The 22,145-nt window shown below is 51.0% G+C and overlaps 1 protein-coding gene across 1 annotated transcript in view; it reads right to left on the reverse strand.

The window, feature by feature from the left end:
• Positions 1–22,145, reverse strand: part of ssbp1 (single-stranded DNA binding protein 1) — a 292,709-nt gene that overhangs the window by 71,634 nt on the left and 198,930 nt on the right. Inside the window, exon 4 of the mRNA XM_072511820.1 lies at positions 10,675–10,815. Within this exon, the coding sequence (XP_072367921.1) occupies positions 10,675–10,815 (141 nt within the window). The remainder of the gene's footprint in view (positions 1–10,674; positions 10,816–22,145) is intronic.

Genomic DNA, 22,145 nt, shown 5'->3' on the forward strand with positions numbered 1-22,145 from the left:
CCATTTTGGTGTTGTCTGTCCTTAATTTCTGTCTTTGTGTTGTGTTGTCTTTCTGTTAGTTTAGTCAGTTTTGTCCTTAATAGTCTTTCTGTTAATGTGAGATGTCTTTTGGGGGTTCTGTCAGTCTGTTAGTCTACTTTTGACTTTGAGTTTAGCTGAAGATTAGCTCTCTCTCTCTTTTCATGTTTCATTGCCAGACTTTGACCTTTTAAAAGTTACTTTCGAGCTGTCTGCCTAAGCAAAAAAGATAATGTCTGTAATTCTCTGAAAGCTTCGAATTGTCTACGAATTGCCTTTTAAATGACTTTCAAATTGTAATCAAGCAACTACAAATGAAACAATTATTTTTGGCACCTGAGAAGTTTTAACTGAAGTTTCTGCTGAGTCCCAGTGCGACTGGTAACCGAATAGCAAAAATAATATAAATTCCTTCAACTTTACACAGTCGAATAATACAAGGAATCGAACAACTTGGCATAATCCAGAAATATTACAAATCTTACAACTTGTCGTATTGCGCCAGGACTTTGATTCATCAACTAAGCTTCCCCCAACTTGGCGTAGTTCGGCAAGTTAAGATCCTATAAATTAAAGATTCCTACAGGGGGGTGAGGGTGTTCGGGTGTTGCCATGGTGTGCGGTATGTGGCCATACTCGCCGATTCCCACGCCCCCTAGTCAGTGAAGTGGGCAGCTATCAACCTGTCCCGTGCCCGCTGGCCCAGGCGGTAACGGTGGACAGCCACCCGCCCATGTCTAGCCCGTCTGCCCTGACCATTGCCCCCATCCCACTCATCTGGGGAGGACTGCGCCTCTTCCTGCTGCTGCTCCTCCACTCCGCCCTCCTCTGCCTGCGGAACATCGCCCCTCTGCTGGGCTATGTTGTGCAGGACGCAGCACACCACAATGATACGGCTGACCCTATCTGACGGATACTGGAGGGCGCCCCCAGAGAGGTCCAGGCACCTGAAATGCATTTTGAGCACGCCAAAGCACCTGTCTATCACACCCCTTGTCGTTGCATGTGTATCATTGTAGCTGTTCTCCGCGTCATTCTGTGGCCTCCGTATAGGCGTCATCAGCCACGACTGCAACGGGTGACCCCTGTTGCCCTGCAACCAGCCCCTCAGCCGTGGGTGGCGTCCCTCGTACACCTGGATGTCCATGGAATAGGTCCCCTTCCTATTGGTGAACACGGCCCTGTTATCTGCAACTGGTTGCACGACGACGTGCATCCCATCGATCGCGCCCTGGACCATGGGAAACCCGGCCACGGCAGAGAAGCCCACAGCCCGGGCATCCTGGCTGGCCCGGTCCACAGGGAAGCGGATGTAGCGGTCCGCAATGGCATATCGAGCGTGTGTCACTGCCCGGATGCACCGGTGCACCGATGTCTGCGAGATGCCGGACAGGTCCCCACCTGGCGTCTGGAATGATCCCGTGGCATAAAAGTTCAGGCCACCTAACCTTGACGTACACGGGGAGAGGATCCCCTCCCAGTGCCACGCGGTGCCAGCAGGTGGCAGATGTGTGCCACGGTTTCCCGGCTCATCCGGAGTCTCCTCCTGCATTCCCTGTCCGTGAGGTCCTGGTACGACAACCGGGGCCGGTACACACGGGGGCCTCCTCGGGTGCCTCGACGTCCCTCTCCTCATGCTCCCCCTGCTCCTCCTCTTCGTCCTGTCGGGAGGGTGTCCCTCCAGCCTGGGCGGCTGTCGCCTCCCCCTCTACAGCATGCTCCTTTGCGGCAGCCTGCCACACTCCTCCTCCTCCTCCAGGGCAACATGGAGAATAGCGGCTGCCGATCAGAAAACATGACGGCCTGCGGGGTGGGGAGAGAAACGACGACATGTCATCATTGCCCGTACCCCCCCTCCCCCCAGCCAGGTGGCATGGGCTGCATGGGCGCAACTGTTGGAGGATGGCACCTGGCCAGGCGGACAAGCTCCCTTGCCCCCCCCCCCCCCGGCACTCATCCCCCCCGCCCCCTCGCTGGCACTCACCCCCCCGCCCCCCCGGTCCCCGGCACTCAACCCCCCCCCCCCCCCCCCGGCACTCATCCCCTCCCCCCCCCCGTCCCCGGCACACACACCGCCTCGTCGGCACTCACCCCCCACCCATCCCCCTCGCCGGCACTCACCCCCCCCCCCGGCACGTACCCCCCCATACCCGGCACTCACCCCCCCGTCCCAGGCACTCACCCCCACACTCACCCCGCCATCCCCGGCACTCACCCCCCCCCCGGCACACACCCCCGTACCCGGCACTCACCCCCAGTACCCATCACTCATCCCCCCCGCCGGCACTCACCCCCCCCCGTCCCTCACCCCCCTGTCCCTGGCACTCACCCCCCGTCCCCCCGTCCCCGTCCCCGGCGCTCACCCCCCCCTGTCCCCGGCAGGGGGTCGGAGAATCCCGCCCCATGTTTCCAATATATTGATGACATTGACACTATAGTCAGGCAATTGACAATCATTGTCATATATTGGAGGCTGTTGATTTAATTTGGCTAAGTCTAATTTATTAATTAAATTTTCATGAGCACCTGTATCTAATTTAAATAGAATGTCTGTGTAGCGCACAAAGACTCCGAGAGACGAATAGAGTGAAGTCGATGAGGCTTTATTAAGCGTGACTGTTCCCCCGCAGTTCAGTAGTAGACTGGCCTGCGGGGGAGGACTCCTGGTTCTTATACTCCGCCTTCAGGGCGGAGCTAGAGGTCAACGGCCAACCAGGACCCGGGATCTGTCAGCCAATGACATCACGGCTTCACAGTCCCACATGACCCCTAATGCATACTACCACAGTCTGTTCCATTAATCTTCAATGGAATTGTCCTGTCATCTTTGGTATTGACAACTGATATTGGCTTTAAGTTTTCTTTTATAGAAATAACCTTTGGAGTAGCATTAATCTTTTCTATAATGATGATGTACAAAGTGTCTTTCAAGTCATACATAACTGGGACAGTGTCGGCTTTGATCACTTTCATTGCACATTTATTTGCATTTACTGTTTGAACAGTTCTGTCTTTGATAACTGAACTTCTTTTCTTAGGTTGTGGTGATCTAATTCCCATTCGCCACTGCGCAGCGAAATGATTCTGTTTGTGACATTTTGCACATACTTTCCCGATGGCTGGGCATTTTCTTTACTGGGGGGCATGAGCACAATGTTTGCACATCACGATGCTGGTTGCATTATGCGCAAAATGGCCACATTCTGTAGCGCGCTGTTTTCTCAAGTGTGCCACAGCATTAATGGCATCAGCCACGTTGTTCGTTTTTGTGCCACATTTGCGAACCAACATCTCAGAGTACTGATTCTTAGCAAGTTCACTCGTACGTCACATACGGATAGCTTCGTCTAGCCTTCATTTCTGTTGCCTGAGCAATCTTTCACGCAGCTTTTCATTTTTTATATCAAATACAATCTGATCACGCAGAAGGGAGTCTGATAATAGCGAAAAATTACAGGTCTGCGCTTTGTTATGGGCCAGGGTTGAGAGAACCCCAAAGTATATCATGGAGATCACCTGATGCTCGACTTTTACTAGATTGTGGTATGGGGAGCACACAGCCCACTCTACAGGTGCGGTGCAGCAGAAATCTAAAAGTATTTTTTAAAGCAAAACAATGTTTATTCTGTGAACTCAGTTAACCTTTTTAAACACACACTGAGCATCTTAGCAACCATCAATTCAAATACAACCCCCAAAGGATACAACACTCTAAGTAATCCTTAAACTTTCCTTTTAACATCCATAAGACAAAAACTCTTTTTACAGAAGCACATCAGGTTTAAATTCTCTACTGAGAGCAGTTATCACTCTGAATTCACCAAACGATTTAGAGATAGTCTTTATATGGCAGAGAGATCAAAATTACACGTTCGTTGTCTGGATGCAGCTCCAACACTAAAACAAAACTAAAAAAACACAGACACACCCAACCTTTTCCTCAAAGCGAAACTAAAAAGAAGCCGGAGCTCAGCTCCACCGACACTCTGACATCACTGCAGCCACTTGAGCAGACAAACATACTGCAGTCATTTGAGAAGACAAACATTTCTTAAAGTGGCATTCCCATGACAGCTTTGAGCTTGAGATCTGTTACAAACAAGTCAATTGTTTCACCTGCCTTTTAGACTTGTGTTCGTAATATATAACGCTCAAACATTTCATTATCTGCAATTCACAGTCAAACTTTTCTATGACCCATTATATTTTGTTTTATCAACTTCATTCTCGAAGTGGAATGAGTTATACAATTCTAACGCATGCGGTCCAGCCATGGTTAAGATCAGCGCAATCTTTCACTGACCACTGGCCGCTTCGAGGTCTGTAGCTGAGAGGTAGAGTTCAAACTGTTGTTTGAAATTCCTCCAGTTTACATCTACTTTACCCGATGTCCTGAACTGCTTTGGAGTCTGCAAACCTTCCATGAAGCTTTGAGTGGGCTCTTCTATTCATAGAACATAGAACATAGAACAATACAGCGCAGTACAGGCCCTTCGGCCCACGATGTTGCACCAAAACAAAAGCCATCTAACCTACACTATGCCATTATCATCCATATGTTTATCCAATAAACTTTTAAATGCCCTCAATGTTGGCGAGTTCACTACTGTAGCAGGTAGGGCATTCCACGGCCTCACTACTCTTTGCGTAAAGAACCTACCTCTGACCTCTGTCCTATATCTATTACCCCTCAGTTTAAAGTTATGTCCCCTCGTGCCAGCCATATCCATCCGCGGGAGAAGGCTCTCACTGTCCACCCTATCCAACCCCCTGATCATTTTGTATGCCTCTATTAAGTCTCCTCTTAACCTTCTTCTCTCCAACGAAAACAACCTCAAGTCCGTCAGCCTTTCCTCATAAGATTTTCCCTCCATACCAGGCAACATCCTGGTAAATCTCCTCTGCACCCGCTCCAAAGCCTCCACGTCCTTCCTATAATGCGGTGACCAGAACTGTACGCAATACTCCAAATGCGGCCGGACCAGAGTTCTGTACAGCTGCAACATGACCTCCCGACTCCGGAACTCAATCCCTCTACCAATAAAGGCCAACACTCCATAGGCCTTCTTCACAACCCTATCAACCTGGGTGGCAACTTTCAGGGATCTATGTACATGGACACCTAGATCCCTCTGCTCAGCCACACTTTCAAGAACTTTACCATAAGCCAAATATTCCGCATTCCTGTTATTCCTTCCAAAGTGAATCACCTCACACTTCTCTACATTAAACTCCATTTGCCACCTCTCAGCCCAGCTCTGCAGCTTATCTATATCCCTCTGTAACCTGCTACATCCTTCCACACTATCGACAACACCACCGACTTTAGTATCATCTGCAAATTTACTCACCCACCCTTCTGTGCCTTCCTCTAGGTCATTGATAAAAATGACAAACAGCAACGGCCCCAGAACAGATCCTTGTGGTACTCCACTTGTGACTGTACTCCATTCTGAACATTTCCCATCAACCACCACCCTCTGTCTTCTTTCAGCTAGCCAATTTCTGATCCACATCTCTAAATCACCCTTAATCCCCAGCCTCCGTATTTTTTGCAATAGCCTACCGTGGGGAACCTTATCAAACGCTTTGCTGAAATCCATATACACCACATCAACTGCTCTACCCTCGTCTACCTGTTCAGTCACCTTCTCAAAGAACTCAATAAGGTTTGTGAGGCATGACCTACCCTTCACAAAGCCATGCTGACTATCCCTGATCATATCATTCCTATCTAGATGATTATAAATCTTGTCCCTTATAATCCCCTCCAAGACTTTACCCACTACAGACGTGAGGCTCACCGGTCTATAGTTGCCGGGGTTGTCTCTGCTCCCCTTTTTGAACAAAGGGACCACATTTGCTGTCCTCCAGTCCTCTGGCACTATTCCTGTAGCCAATGATGACATAAAAATCAAAGCCAAAGGTCCAGCAATCTCTTCCCTGGCCTCCCATAGAATCCTAGGATAAATCCCATCAGGTCCCGGGGACTTATCTATTTTCAGCCTGTCCAGAATTGCCAACACCTCTTCCCTACGTACCTCAATGCCATCTATTCTATTAGCCTGGGGCTCAGCATTCTCCTCCACAACATTATCTTTTTCCTGAGTGAATACTGACGAAAAATATTCATTTAGTATCTCGCCTATCTCTTCAGACTCCACACACAATTTCCCATCCCTGTCCTTGACTGGTCCTACTCTTTCCCTAGTCATTCGCTTATTCCTGACATACCTATAGAAAGCTTTTGGGTTTTCCTTGATCTTTCCTGCCAAATACTTCTCATGTCCCCTCCTTGCTCGTCTTAGCTCTCTCTTGAGATCCTTCCTCGCTACCTTGTAACTATCCATTGCCCCAACTGAAACTTCACACTTCATCTTCACATAGGCCTCCTTCTTCCTCTTAACAAGAGATTCCACTTCCTTGGTAAACCACGGTTCCCTCGCTCGACGCCTTCCTCCCTGTCTGACCGGTACATACTTATCAAGAACACGCAGTAGCTGATCCTTGAACAAGCCCCACTTATCCAGTGTGCCCAACACTTGCAGCCTACTTCTCCACCTTATCCCCCCCAAGTCACGTCTAATGGCATCATAATTGCCCTTCCCCCAGCTATAACTCTTGCCCTGCGGTGTATACCGTCATTTCCATCATTAACGTAAACGTCACCGAATTGTGGTCACTGTCCCCAAAGTGCTCTCCTACCTCCAAATCCAACACCTGGCCTGGTTCATTACCCAAAACCAAATCCAACGTGGCCTCGCCTCTTGTTGGCCTGTCAACATATTGTTTCAGGAAACCCTCCTGCACACACTGTACAAAAAACGACCCATCTATTGTACTCGAACTATATCTTTTCCAGTCAATATTTGGAAAGTTAAAGTCTCCCATAATAACTACCCTGTTACTTTCGCTCATATCCAGAATCATCTTCGCCATCCTTTCCTCTACATCCCTAGAACTATTAGGAGGCCTATAAAAAACTCCCAACAGGGTGACCTCTCCTTTCCTGTTTCTAACTTCAGCCAATACTACCTCGGAAGAAGAGTCCCCATCTAGCATCCTCTCCGCCACCGTAATACTGCTCTTGACTAGCAGCGCCACACCTCCCCCTCTTTTGCCTCCTTCTCTGAGCTTACTAAAACACCTAAACCCCGGAACCTGCAACATCCATTCCTGTCCCTGCTCTATCCATGTCTCCGAAATGGCCACAACATCGAAGTCCCAGGTACCAACCCACGCTGCCAGTTCCCCTACCTTGTTTCGTATACTCCTGGCATTGAAGTAGACACACTTCAAACCACCTACCTGAACGCTGGCCCCCTCCTGCGACGTCAAATCTGTGCTCCTGACCTCTATACTCTCATTCTCCCTTACCCTAAAACTACAATCCAGGTTCCCATGCCCCTGCTGCATTAGTTTAAACCCCCCCAAAGAGCACTAACAAATCTCCCCCCCAGGATATTTATGCCCCTCAGGTTCAGATGTAGACCATCCTGTCTGTAGAGGTCCCACCTTCCCCAGAAAGAGCCCCAGTTATCCAAAAATCTGAAACCCTCCCGCCTGCACCATCCCTGTAGCCACGTGTTTAAATGCTCTCTCTCCCTATTCCTCATCTCACTATCACGTGGCACGGGCAACAACCCAGAGATAACAACTCTGTTTGTTCTAGTTCTGAGCTTCCATCCTAGCTCCCTGAAAGCCTGCCTGACATCCTTGTCCCCTTTCCTACCTATGTCGTTGGTGCCAATGTGGACCACGACTTGGGGCTGCTCCCCCTCCCCCCTAAGGACCCGGAAAACACGATCCGAGACATCACGTACCCTTGCACCTGGGAGGCAACATACCAAACGTGAGTCTCTCACGCTCCCACAAAATCTCCTATCTGTGCCCCTGACTATAGAGTCCCCAATTACTAATGCTCTGCTCCTCTCCCCCTTCCCTTCTGAGCAACAGGGACAGACTCCGTGCCAGAGGCCCGTACCCCATGGCTTACCCCTGGTAAGTCGTCCCCCCCACAAGTATCCAAAGCGGTATACTTGTTTCTCAGGGGAACGACCGCAGGGGATCCCTGCACTGACTGTTTTTTCCCAGTCCCTCTTACAGTTACCCACCTATCTCCAATCTTTGGTGTAACTAATTCCCTGAAGCTGCTATCTATGACCCCTTCTGCCTCCCGAATGATCCGAAGTTCTTCCAACTCCAGCTCCAGTTCCCTAACTCGGTCTTGGAGGAGCTGGAGATGGCAGCACTTCCTGCAGGTAAAATCAGCAGGGACACTAACTGCATCCCTCACCTCAAACATCCTGCAGGAGGAACATTGTACTCCCTTCCCTGCCATTCCTCCAACTTTCTACCAAGATCTGGCTAACAACTAAATTAAATTTTTATAAAAAATAATAATAATATAATAAAAATAAAAATATGGTACTTACCTCAGACCAATGGGTTTTATTATTAGGTTAGAGGAGGAGGGCGGGTGGGAGACACTACACGTGTAGTGTCTCGGGTTTCCTCTCCACCAGAATTTATTGGTGAGGGTCTTCCCAGACGTCCGCGGGTCGACTTCCTGATCCCGCCTAAAAAACTAATTTAAAGAAAAGAGAAAAGAGAAAAAGTCTCAGCTCCTGCTGAAACTGACTCACCACTCACCAGCTGCTCTCACGCCGCCGAAATCGACTGGCCTGCCCCTGCAAAGAGAAGTGCTTTTAAAGGTTGACTTACCTCCCAGCACCCTCCTTCCGCAATGCTCCCGCTGAAACTGACTAACCAGCTGCTCTCACGCCGCCGAAATCGACTGGCCTGCCCCTGCAAAGAGAAGTGCTTTTAAAGGTTGACTTACCTCCCAGCACCCTCCTTCCGCAATGCTCCCGCTGAAACTGACTAACCAGCTGCTCTCACGCCGCCGAAATCGACTGGCCTGCCCCTGCAAAGAGAAGTGCTTTTAAAGGTTGACTTACCTCCCAGCACCCTCCTTCCGCAATGCTCCCGCTGAAACTGACTAACCAGCTGCTATTCGATACGACTGTCTTCCACGAAGTCGTTGCGATCAAAGTCTGGATGAGATTTTTTCCCCCGATGTTCGCATGTTTTTTTTCCACAGGTTTTTTCTCTCTCTATATCTAACAATACTACCTTGGTGACTACTCCTGGTACCATGTGATTTTCTCTGTTTTGTAAATCAGGATGTCATGAGTACGTAGCGTGCAACAAAGAACATCAAGCTAAGTAAATGAACAAAGCTGATTTATTTACACGACTTAAATAAGATTCAAACTAGTACGAAGGTAAAAGTTATTAAATTAAACTATACAATATCTCTAACTACAGAACTCTGCACTATGAAACTAATCTCTCTCACACCTAAACACCTCCCAGAATCCTAGGAGTCTCATGATATTTATATGATTGCTCCTTATCCCCATCTGGTGGTGAGAAGTACTAACATCAAATTGTTAACCCTTTGTATTCCTTACTATATATATATATATATATATATATATATATAGTTACAAACCCCACACCCGAGGCACCCACTGAGAAAACTAACCCCACGCCAAAGTCACCAACTGAGAAAACTAGTCCCACTCCCGAGTCACCAACTGAGATAACTAACCCCACACCCGAGTCACCAACTGAGAAAACTAACGACACACTCGAGACATCCACTGAGAAAAATATGTTTTTCTAAAACCACTATGCCGGAAAGCTTTGTTTTCCTATTTTGTTGTTTATTGAAGAAACATGGGCATACAAAAAATGAAGAAAAGTACAGCACAGGAACAGGCCCTTTGGCCCTCCAAGCCTGTGCCGATCATGATGCCCAAACTTTAAAAAAACCTTCTGCCCTTACGCTCAGTATCCCTCAATTTCCTCCCTATTCATGTAACCATCCAGAATGCCTCTTAAATGTTGCTAATGTGCCTGCTTCCACCGCATCCACTGGTAGAGTGTTCCAGGCATCCAACCACTCTCTGCGTGAAAAAGGTATTTTCTTCAAAAGTACTAACGATCTCAGGAGAGATTTCAGACTGGGCTTTCCTCAGCCTTTCAAACAGGGGTTAAGCTTTCACAGGCATCCTACAGAGGGAGACTGCTTGCAGCTTTTTAAATCAGAAATTAAACCTTCACAGGCTGGCTGGTGAGAGTTGTAATCGCCAAGTATTAGCTGATAGAGTCCAAACCTGTGTTCCCCACTTCCCCGAGTCAAGACAGAACTGAACTCAAAATGGAGTTTGCCTTCTTCTTCCAGGATCTTCTGGTGCTCTCGACCAATCAAAATCGAGAACCACGCGAGTCCCGGGATTCCAAAAGAGTTGAGGGGAGTCCTTGGATCAGTCAAAATAGCACATAAAGCTGGTTTAATCCAGATTAAAAGCACAGCATGCAGAATTGTAGCAACCAGCACAGAACATAAAGAGGACTACACAGGAAAGCAAGATTTAAATGAAGAAAATAAAGTTGAAAGATGAGGATACTTACATAACAAGCTCAGTTATCTGTTAAATGTTATTTTTTAAAAATGCTGGGTGAGCTGCCGAGCTTTTGCCCTGCCAATACTCACATCCGATGAACAATAAAAATACACATCACTCAGACTCTCAGCAGAAAACACTTACTGGAAATTGGAAAGTATTTTACATTGGACATCACTACCTGATGCGAATGTATCACTGTCTCCTGATCGCCACATTTCATTAGTTGCCAATGAAAAAATTGTTACAGGATTCTTCCCATCGACTTGTCGCATCACAGGGTCCTGCCCAACTCGCCCAAGTAGCTGGACCCGGTTTAGGGCTGGAGAGCAAGAAAGATAATGCATATCTTAGAATTTTATTGGCAATCCCACTGACCAGTCCAATACATTTGGCAAGAATTCAACATGCAGTTCAGTGACAATGATCCTTAACATGACAGTATTCAATCACAGCTCAGCATAAATGTCCTCAAGTCTGGATCCAGCACAAACTGGACAGTGTACCATACCTGGACTCAGCTCACATCAGACAGTGTCCCCATGCCCTGATCCAGCTCATGCCGGTCGCTGTCCCCATGACTGGGCACAATTCACACCGGATAATGTCCCCATGCACGGATCCGGCTCACATTAGACAGTGTCCCCACGCCTACAGTGCAGAATGAGGCCATTTGGCCCATTGGATCTGCACCGACCCTCTGAAATAGTACCTTACCTAGGCCCACTCCTGCGGCCTATCCCTGTCGCCCCAACTAACCTGCACATCTTTTGTCCCTAAGGGGCAATTTAGCATGGCCAATCCACCTAAGCTGCACATTTCTGGTCTGGATGAAACCACAGCACCCGGAAGAAACCCATGTGTACACAGGGGGAATGTATAAACTCCACACAGTCATCAAGGCCAGAAACGAACCCAGGCTCACAGCGCTGTGAAGCAGTAACCCTGCGACACCATGCTGCCCCGACTTGGTTCACACTGGACAGCATCCCCATGCCATGGCCCAACTCACAGTGTCCTCATGCCCTGACCAGGTTCAGACCGGACAGTGTCCCCATACCCAGCTCACACTGGTCATTGCCCCCATGCCCGGACCCAGCTCAGTGTCCCAATGGCCCGACCCAACTCACACCGGGCAGTGCCCCCATGTCCGGACACACACAATAGTGTGCCCATGCCCAGAACCAGCTCACACCGGACAGTAGCTAATGTAACACCATTATTTAAAAAGGGAGGTAGAGAGAAACCAGGAACCAGTAGGTCTGATGTCGGTGGTGGGAAAAATTCTTGAATCCATTATCAAAGATTTTATAGCTGAGTACTTTGAAAACAGTGGCAGGATTGAACAGAGCATAGATTTCTGAAGGGTAAATCATGCTTGAAAAATCTACTGGAATTCTTCGAGGATGTAACTCGTAGAGTTGACAAGGGGGAGCGAGGTGATGTGGTATATTAGGACTTTCAGAGGCTTTCGACAAAGCCATGCATAAAATTAAAGCGCATGTGGATTAGAGATAGAGTTTTGCAGTGGTTAGCAACCTGGTTGGCAGACAGGACACAAAGAGTAGGAATTAATGGGCCACTGTTTCTGCAGAGTTTGCATGTTCTCCCCGTGTCTGCGTGGGTTTCCTCCGTGTTCTCCGGTTTCCTCCCACAGTCCAAAGACGTGCAGGTTAGGTGGATTGGCCATGATAAATTGCCCTTAGGGACCAAAAAGGTTGGGAGGGGTTGTTGGGTTACTGGGATAGGGTGGAAGTGAGGGCTTAAGTGGGTCAGTGCAGACTCGATGGGCCGAATGGCCCCCTTCTGCACTGTGTTCTATGTCATATGTTTTGAAATTGGCAGGCAGTGACTCGTGGGATACCGCAGGGATCGGTGCTAGGACCCCAACTATTCACAATTTAGATGAGGGAACAAAATATCATATCTCCAAATCGGCAGATGACACCAAGTTGGGTGGGAGGGTGAGCTGTGAGGAGGATGCAGCGATTTTTCCATATGATTTGGGCAGGTTGAGTGAGTGGGCAAATGAATGGCAGATGCAGTATAATTTGAATAAATGTGACATTATCCACTGTGGTAGCAAAAATGAGAAAGCAGACTATTATCTGAATTGCCATAAATTAGGAGAGGGGAATGTGCAATGAGACCTGGGTATCCTCGTACACCAGTCATAGAATTTCATAGAATTTACAATGCAGAAGGAGGCCATTCGGCCCATCGAGCCTGCACTGGCTCTTGGAAAGAGCACCCTACCCAAGCCCACACCTCCAGCCTATCCCCATAACCCAGTAACCCCACCCAACACTAAGGGCAATTTTGGACACGAAGGGCAATTTAGCATGGCCAATCCACCCAACCTGCACATCTTTGGACTGTGGGAGGAAACCGGAGCACCCGGAGGAAACCCACGCACACACGGGGAGAACATGCAGACTCCGCACAGACAGTGACCCAAGCCGGGAATCGAACCTGGGACCCTGGAGCTGTGAAGCGATTGTGCTAACCACCATGCTACCGTGCTGCCCAGTCACTAAAGATAAGCCTGCAGGTGCAGCAGGCAGCAGACAGCAAAGAAGGGCTTCCTAGTGAGAAGATTCGAGTACAGGAGCAGGGATGTCTTGCTGCACCTGGAATATTGTGTGCAGTTTTGGTCTCCTTATCCGAGGAAGGAAGTTCTTGCTCGAGAGGGAGTGCAGCAAAGGTTGACCAGTCTGATCCCTGGGATGGCGGGACCGATGTATGAGGAGAGACTGAATTGATTAGGACTGAATTTGCTGGAGTTCAGAAGAATGAGGGGAATCTCATACAAACCTAGAATATTTTAACAGGACTAGAGAGGGTCGATACAGAAAGGATGTTCCCGATAGTGGGTGTGTCCAGAATAAGGAGTCACAGTCTGAGGTCACCGGACAGTGCCCCATGCCCTGCCTCAGCTCTCACCGGACAGTGCCCCATGCCCCGCCTCAGCTCTCACCGGACAGTGCCCCATGCCCTGCCTCAGCTCACACCGGACAGTGCCCCATGCCCTGCCTCAGCTCTCACCGGCCAGTGCCCCATGCCCTGCCTCAGCTCACACCAGCCAGTGCCCCATACCCTGCCTCAGCTCACACCGGCCAGTGCCCCATGCCCTGCCTCAGCTCACACCGGCCAGTGCCCCATGCCCTGCCTCAGCTCACACCGGCCAGTGCCCCATGCCCTGCCTCAGCTCACACCGGCCAGTGCCCCATGCCCCGACTCAGCTCACACCGGCCAGTGCCCCATGCCCTGCCTCAGCTCACAACGGCCAGTGCCCCATGCCCCGACTCAGCTCACACCGGACAGTGCCCCATGCCCCGACTCAGCTCACACCGGCCAGTGCCCCATGCCCTGCCTCAGCTCACACCGGACAGTGCCCCATACCCTGCCTCAGCTCACACCGGCCAGTGCCCCATGCCCTGCCTCAGCTCACACCGGCCAGTGCCCCATGCCCTGCCTCAGCTCACACCGGCCAGTGCCCCATGCCCCGACTCAGCTCACACCGGCCAGTGCCCCATGCCCCGACTCAGCTCACACCGGCCAGTGCCCCATGCCCTGCCTCAGCTCACACCGGCCAGTGCCCCATGCCCTGACTCAGCTCACACCGGACAGTGCCCCATGCCCCGACTCAGCTCACACCGGCCAGTGCCCCATGCCCTGCCTCAGCTCACACCGGACAGTGCCCCATACCCTGCCTCAGCTCACACCGGCCAGTGCCCCATGCCCTGCCTCAGCTCACACCGGCCAGTGCCCCATGCCCTGCCTCAGCTCACACCGGCCAGTGCCCCATGCCCCGACTCAGCTCACACCGGACAGTGCCCCATGCCCCGATTCAGCTCACACTGGCCAGTGCCCCATGCCCTGCCTCAGCTCACACCGGACAGTGCCCCATACCCTGCCTCAGCTCACACCGGCCAGTGCCCCATGCCCCGACTCAGCTCACACCGGCCAGTGTCCCATGCCCCGACTCAGCTCACACCGGCCAGTGCCCCATGCCCCGACTCAGCTCACACCAGCCAGTGCCCCATGCCCCGCCTCAGCTCTCACCGGACAGTGCCCCATGCCTCGACTCAGCTCACACCGGCCAGTGCCCCATGCCCCGACTCAGCTCACACCGGCCAGTGCCCCATGCCCTGCCTCAGCTCACACCGGCCAGTGCCCCATGCCCCGACTCAGCTCACACCGGCCAGTGCCCCATGCCCTGACTCAGCTCACACCGGCTAGTGCTCCATGCCCTGCCTCAGCTCTCACCGGACAGTGCCCCATGCCCTGCCTCAGCTCTCACCGGACAGTGCCCCATGCCCTGCCTCAGCTCTCACCGGAGAGTGCCCCATGCCCCGACTCAGCTCACACCGGCCAGTGCCCCATGCCCTGCCTCAGCTCACACCGGCCAGTGCCCCATGCCCCGACTCAGCTCACACCGGCCAGTGCCCCATGCCTCGACTCAGCTCACACCGGACAGTGCCCCATGCCCCGACTCAGCTCACACCGGCCAGTGCCCCATGCCCTGCCTCAGCTCACACCGGTTTTCCTTTTTACAACAATAAAACAATATAAATAACAGTGACCGTTTTAACAAATAAATAAATAATATATAAACTAAATGGCAACTGCCATAACAAAAATAATAACTCTCCAGAGATAAGATCAAACAATCCAATATACATAACCAAGTACAAATATCTATACAAAAACACCCCTGAGGACCCCCCCTCCCCCCCCCCCCCCCCCCCCCCCCCCCGGGTTGCTGCTGTTACCTTCCCATTTCCTTTATCGTTCTGCGAGGTAGTTAATGAACTAATGAACGGTCCCCACCGCCTGGTGAACCCTTGAGCCGAACCCCTTAGTGCGAACTTTATCCGTTCTAGTTTTATAAACCCTGCCATGTCATTTATCCAGGTCTCCACGCCCGGGGATTTGGCTTCCTTCCACATAAGCAATATCCTTCGCCGGGCTACTAGGGACGCAAAGGCCAAGACATCGGCCTCTTTCGCCTCCTGCACTCCCGGCTCTTCTGCAACCCCGAATATAGCCAACCCCCAGCCTGGCTCGACCCGGACCCCCACCACCTTCGAAAGCACCTTTGCCACTCCCACCCAGAACCCCTGCAGTGCCGGGCATGACCAAAACATGTGGGTGTGGTTTGCTGGGCTTCTCGAGCATCTCCCACACCTATCCTCTACCCCAAAAAATTTACTGAGCCTTGCTCCGGTCATATGCGCCCTGTGCAGAACCTTAAATTGTATCAGGCTTAGCCTGGCGCACGAGGACGAAGAGTTTACCCTACGTAGGGCATCAGCCCACAGCCCCTCCTCAATCTCTTCCCCCAGCTCTTCTTCCCATTTCCCCTTCAGCTCATCCACCATGATCTCCCCCTCGTCCCTCATTTCCCTGTATATATCCGACACCCTACCATCCCCCACCCATGTCCCTGAGATCACTCTATCTTGAATCTCCTGCGTCGGGAGCTGCGGGAATTCCCTCACCTGTTGCCTCGCAAATGCCCTCAGTTGCATGTACCGAAATGCATTCCCTTGGGGCAACCCATATTTTTCCGTCAGCGCCCCCAGACTCGCAAACGTCCCGTCTAGGAACAGATCCCTCAGTTGCACAATCCCAGCTCTCTGCCATGCTCCGAATCCCCCATCTATTCTCCCCGGCACAAACCTATGATTATTTCTTATCGGGGACCGCACCGAGTCTCCCGTCCTTCCCCTATGTCGTCTCCACTACCCCCAAATTTTTAGCGTTGCCACCACCACTGGACTTGTGGTGTATTTCTTTGGGGAGAACGGCAACGGCGCCGTCACCATTGCTTGTAGGCTGGTTCCTTTGCAGGACGCCATCTCCAATCTCTTCCACGCCGCTCCCTCCCCTTCTCCCATCCACTTACACACCATTGAGATATTGGCGGCCCAGTAGTATTCACTTAGGCTCGGTAGTGCCAGCCCCCCCCCTATCCCTGCTACGCTGCAAGAACCCCCTCCTCACTCTCGGGGTCTTCCCGGCCCACACAAAACTCATGACACTTTTCTCAATTTTCTTGAAAAAAGCCTTCGTGACCATCACCGGAAGGCACTGAAACACAAAAAGGAATCTCGGGAGGACTACCATTTTGACCGCCTGCACCCTACCCACCAGTGACAGGGGCACCATGTCCCATCTCTTAAAATCCTCCTCCATCTGTTCCACCAATCTTGTTGAATTAAGCCTATATAAGGTTCCCCAACTCCTGGCTATCTGAATCCCTAAGTACCGGAAATCTCTTGTTACCTTCCTCAGCGGTAAATCATCTATTCCCCTGCTCTGCTCCCCCGGATGCACCACAAACAACTCACTCTTCCCCATATTCAATTTGTACCCTGAAAATTCCCCAAACTCCCTGAGTGTCTGCATTATCACAGGCATCCCCTCCACTGGGTCCGCAACATACAGCAATAAATCATCCGCATACAGAGATAACCGGTGTTCTTCTCCTCCCCTGAGTACTCCCCTCCACTTCCTGGAGCCCCTCAGTGCTATGGCCAGGGGCTCAATCGCCAATGCAAACAGTAACGGAGACAGGGGACACCCCTGCCTCGTCCCTCTATGAAGACGGAAGTAGTCAGACCTCTGCCTGTTCGTGACCACACTCGCCACCGGGGCCCTATACAGCAGCTGTACCCATCCAATAAACCCTTCTCCAAAACCAAATCTCCTCAGCACCTCCCACAGATAATCCCACTCCACTCTGTCGAATGCTTTCTCGGTGTCCATCGCCACCACTATCTCCGCCTCCCCTTCTGGTGGGGGCATCATCATTATCCCTAGCAACCTCCGTATGTTCGTGTTCAGCTGTCTCCCCTTAACGAACCCAGTTTGATCCTCGTGGACCACCCCCGGGACACAGTCCTCTATCCTCGTCGCCATCACCTTGGCCAGGAGCTTAGCATCTACATTTAAAAGGGAAATGGGCCTGTAGGACCCACACTGCAGCGGGTCTTTTTCCTTCTTCAAAAGGAGCGATATCGTCGCCTCCGACATAGTCGGGGGCAACTGCCCCCTTTCCCTGGCCTCATTAAAGGTTCTCGTCAAAAGCGGGGCCAGTAGGTCCATATATTTCCTATAAAATTTCACCGGGAATCCGTCCGGTCCCGGGGCCTTCCCCGCCTGTATGCTCCCAATCCCTTTTACCACCTCCTCCATCTCAATCTGTGCTCCCAGTCCCGCCCTCTCCTGCTCCTCCACCTTCGGGAATTCCAGCTGATCCAGGAAACACCTCATTCCCTCCTTCCCTTCCGGGGGCTGAGCCTTATATAACCTCTCATAGAATGCCTTGAACACCCCGTTCACTCTCTCCGCTCCCCGTTCCATCTCTCCCCCACCTATCTCCCTCTCTGCTCCCCTCTTCCTCAATTGGTGGGCCAGTAGCCGACGCGCCTTCTCTCCATACTCATACTGTACACCCTGTGCCCTCCTCCACTGTGCCTCTGCCTTACCCGTGGTCAGCAGGTCAAATTCTACATGTAACCTTTGTCTTTCCCTGTACAGTCCCTCCTCCGGTGCCTCTGCATATTGCCTGTCCACCCTCAGAAGTTCTTTAACAATCGCTCCCTTTCTTTACCCTCTTGCTTCCCTTTATGTGCCCTTATGGATATCAGTTCCCCTCTGACCACCGCCTTCGACACCTCCCAAACCACCCCCACCTGAACCTCGCCATTGTCATTAAGCTCCAAGTACCTTTCAATACACCCCCTCACCCTTAAACATACCCCCTCATCCGCCAATAAGCCCATATCCATTCTCCAGAGTGGGTGCTGTTCTTTTTCCTCTCCTACCTCCAGGTCTACCCAATGTGGAGCGTGGTCCGAGATGACTATGGCCGTATATTCCGTCCGTCACCTTCGGAATCAGTGCCCTTCCCAAGACAAAAAAGTCTATCTGTGAGTATACTTTGTGAACATGGGAGAAAAATGAGAACTCCTTACTCCTAGGCCTACTAAATCTCCAGGGGTCTACCCCTCCCATCTGCTCCATGAAGTCCTTGAGCACCCTGGCCGCTGCCGGCCTCCTCCCGGTCCTGGACCTCGACCGGTCCAGCCCTGGATCAAGCACCATATTGAAGTCTTCCCTCATTACCAACTTTCCCGCCTCCAGGTCCGGGATACGTCCCAACATACGCCTCATAAAATTTGCATCATCCCAGTTCGGGGCATATACGTTCACCAGAACCACCGCCTCCCCTTGCAATCTGCCACTCACCATCACATATCTACCCCCACTATCCGCCACTATGGTCTTTGCCTCAAAAAGTACCCGTTTCCCCACTAAGATAGCCACCCCCCTATTCTTCGCATCTAAACCCGAATGAAACACCTGTCCCACCCATCCTTTACCCATCAGGTAGTCTGACCTGATCTATCAGTTTCAGATGCGTCTCCTGCAACATAACCTTTAATTTCTTTAGGTGTGAGAGTACCCGTGCCCTTTTAATCGGCCCGTTCAGCCCTCTCACATTCCACGTGATCAGCCAGGTTGGGGGGCTCTTTACCACCCCCGCCCCCCCACCCTTGTCGACTAGCCATCCCCTTTTTTAACCCAGCTCCTCACCCGGTTCCCACGTACCCGTATATCCCCCCCGACGGTGCCCTCACGCCTCGACCACCCCATCCCATAACAGCTCCGCCTTCTCCTTAGCAGCAGCAACCCAGTTAACCCCCCCCCCCCTCCGCTAGATCCCCCTCTAGCGTAGTTGCACCCCCCATGTTGCTCCCAGAAGTCAGCAAACTCTGGCTGACCTCGGCTTCCCCCCTTGTCCTCGGCTCCCACTGTGCGAGGCCCCCTCCTTCCTGCGTCCCTGTTCCCGCCATAATTACCATAGCGCGGGAACAAAGCCCGCGTTTCCCACTCGGCCCCGCCCCTAATGGCCGGCGCCCACAGTTCCTCATGCTCCCCCCCCCCCAACATGGGGAAGAGAGAAAAGTTACAGGATCACAAAATTAACAAATTGAAAAATCACCCCCCCCCTTCCCCTTCCTCGCCCCACATAATCACCCCACCACTTTGTCCCAAAAGCTCTTTCTCTCGCCAGACTATTCCAGCTTCCCGTCCACAATGAATGTCCACGCCTCTTCTGCCGTCTCAAAGTAGTGGTGCTTCCCCTTGGTGTGTGACCCACAATCTCGCCGGTTGCAACATTCCAACCTGGACCTTCTTTTTGTGAAGCACCACCTTAGCCCGATTGAAACTTGCCCTCCTCATCGCCACCTCCGCACTCCAATCCTGGTATACGCGGATCGCCGCGTTCTCCCACCTACAGCTCCGAGTTTTCTTCGCCCATCTGAGAACCATCTCTCTGTCATTGTAGCGGAGAAACCTCACCACTACAGCTCGAGGTATTTCTCCAGCCTTTGGTCTTCGCGCCAGAACTCGATAAGCTCCCTCCACCTCCAAAGGGCCCGTCGGGGCCTTCGATCCCATTAGCGAGTGAAGCATCGTGCTCACATATGTCCCGACGTCCGCCCCTTCTGCGCCTTCGGGAAGACCCAGGATTCTTAAATTCTTCCTCCTCGGGTTATTCTCCAGTGCTTCCAAACTCTCCACACACCTTTTGTGCTGTGCCTTGTGCGTTTCTGCCTTCACCACCAGGCCCTGTATTTCATCCTCGTTTTCAGCAGTCTTTGCCTTCACGACCCGAAGCTCCAGCTCTTGGGTCCTCTGCTCCTCCTTTAGTCCTTCAATCGCCTGCAATATCGGGGCCAACAGCTCCTTCTTCAGCTCTTCCACACAGCGCCGCAGGACCTCTTGTTGCTCCGGGCCCCATAACAAACGGCCACCTTCCGACGCCATCTTGCTTTGAGCTTCCCTTCCTTGCCGCTGCTCCAGAGGATCCTCCGCAATCCGGCCGCTATCCTCTCCCTTTTCCATGCGTGTCCGGGGGATTCCCTTCTAGTTTACCGCACAGTGTTTTTGCCGTTTAAATTGCCGCTGGGGCTCCTATTAAGAGCCCAAAAGTCCATTCCAACGGGAGCTGCCGAAACGTGCAACCTAGCTGGTCATCGCCTCACCCGGAAGTCCCACCAACTCTTTTTAAAACTTGCAGCTCTCTGGAAACACACAGACATACACACTGCTTTTTTAAACTGAAACTAAAAACCTGCAAAGTGGCTGACCTGAGCTGAGCTCCACCCACTCTATGACATCACTGTTTTCTTAAAAGGTACATTGCTTAAACATCAGGTCTTAAAGGTACTCTCACATGACATTAAAAATGGCATAATTGAAGTGGGTTGCAGCCAATGGAGCTCACCCATCGTGATGGTACCTAAACCAGACGGTACCCAATGGTTGTGTGTGGTATATAGAAAAGAATGGACTCTTATCCTATCCCACGTTTGGAGGATTGTATTGAGAAAGTGGACAGCTTAAAATCAGCTTTTATTTCCAAATTGGATTTACTAAAAGGTTACTGGCAGGTACCTTCATCCGAAAGGGCGAAGGAGATTTCAGCTTTTATGACTCCAGATGGTATATACCAATTCAAAGTTATGCCATTTGGCATGAAAAACGCCACAGCCACATTTCAACGGTTAACTAACAAAGTTGTTTCAGGATTAGCCAATTGTGCGGTATACATCGACGATCTGGTAATTTTCAGCCAGACATGGAAAGAACATTTAAAACATCTGATGGAGTTATTCAATCGACTTCAGGAGGCGGGTTTGGTGATAAACCTAGCGAAAAGTGAATTTGGAAAAGCCAAAGTCACTTTCCTTGGCTATACAATCGGACAGGGTTGAATGGTCCCACGGGTTGTGAAACCAAAAGTTATTGGGGAGTTTCCAAAACCCTCGACACAAAGGGCAATAATGCGACTCCTTGGCATGAGTGGATTTGATTGAACATTTGTGTCAAATATTTGTAGCATAGTTGCTCCACTGATGGACTTGCTGACAAAACGTCAAAACTTTCAGTGGACAGCGGAGATTCAACATGCATTTGACTGCCTGAAAGCTGTGATAACCAATGCTCCTGTGTTGGAAAATTACAAGGGAGTCTGTGATCAGATTGAACTAAAGTATCTGACTTTAACGAGACATGCCAAGGCGTTTTTTTTTCTTGGGGGGGGGGGGGGGAGGTGTCATGAGAATGTCACTTTAAGAAATGTTTGTCTACTCATGTTACTTCAGTGATGTCAGAGTATGGGTGGCTCTGCTTTTTAGTTTCACTTTGAGAAACACTTGGGTGTTGTAGCCATGTAAAATGGCCACCTGCAAAGGACCATGGGAATTGTGGTCAATTTAGGACACAGACAGGTACACAGCCTTGTGTATTGTGCAAAGAAACAAGACTTGGCTGAAACTTGCATCCGTTGAGACTCAATTACCATTTTCCCCAAGGCAATAGCATTCGCATTAAGGACCATCAACGACAGCAGACTAATTGGCGCCCGCCCCCCCCCCCTTATTTGGAAAGGCCTGCGTGCCTGGGACATTGATAGCTAGGACCCGCCCAGCCATCTATGTACCCGCCCCCTAATTGGCTGAGATCGATGAGGGTGATCGAAAACCCTATTGACCCATTGGACGTGGAGTAAGGACCGCCCACAAGGGCGTGAAAGAGACGAAGGATAAAAAGCCCTATGCACTAGAGATC

Source organism: Scyliorhinus torazame, chromosome 7 (assembly GCF_047496885.1).
Source record: "Scyliorhinus torazame isolate Kashiwa2021f chromosome 7, sScyTor2.1, whole genome shotgun sequence".
NCBI lineage: Eukaryota > Metazoa > Chordata > Chondrichthyes > Carcharhiniformes > Scyliorhinidae > Scyliorhinus > Scyliorhinus torazame.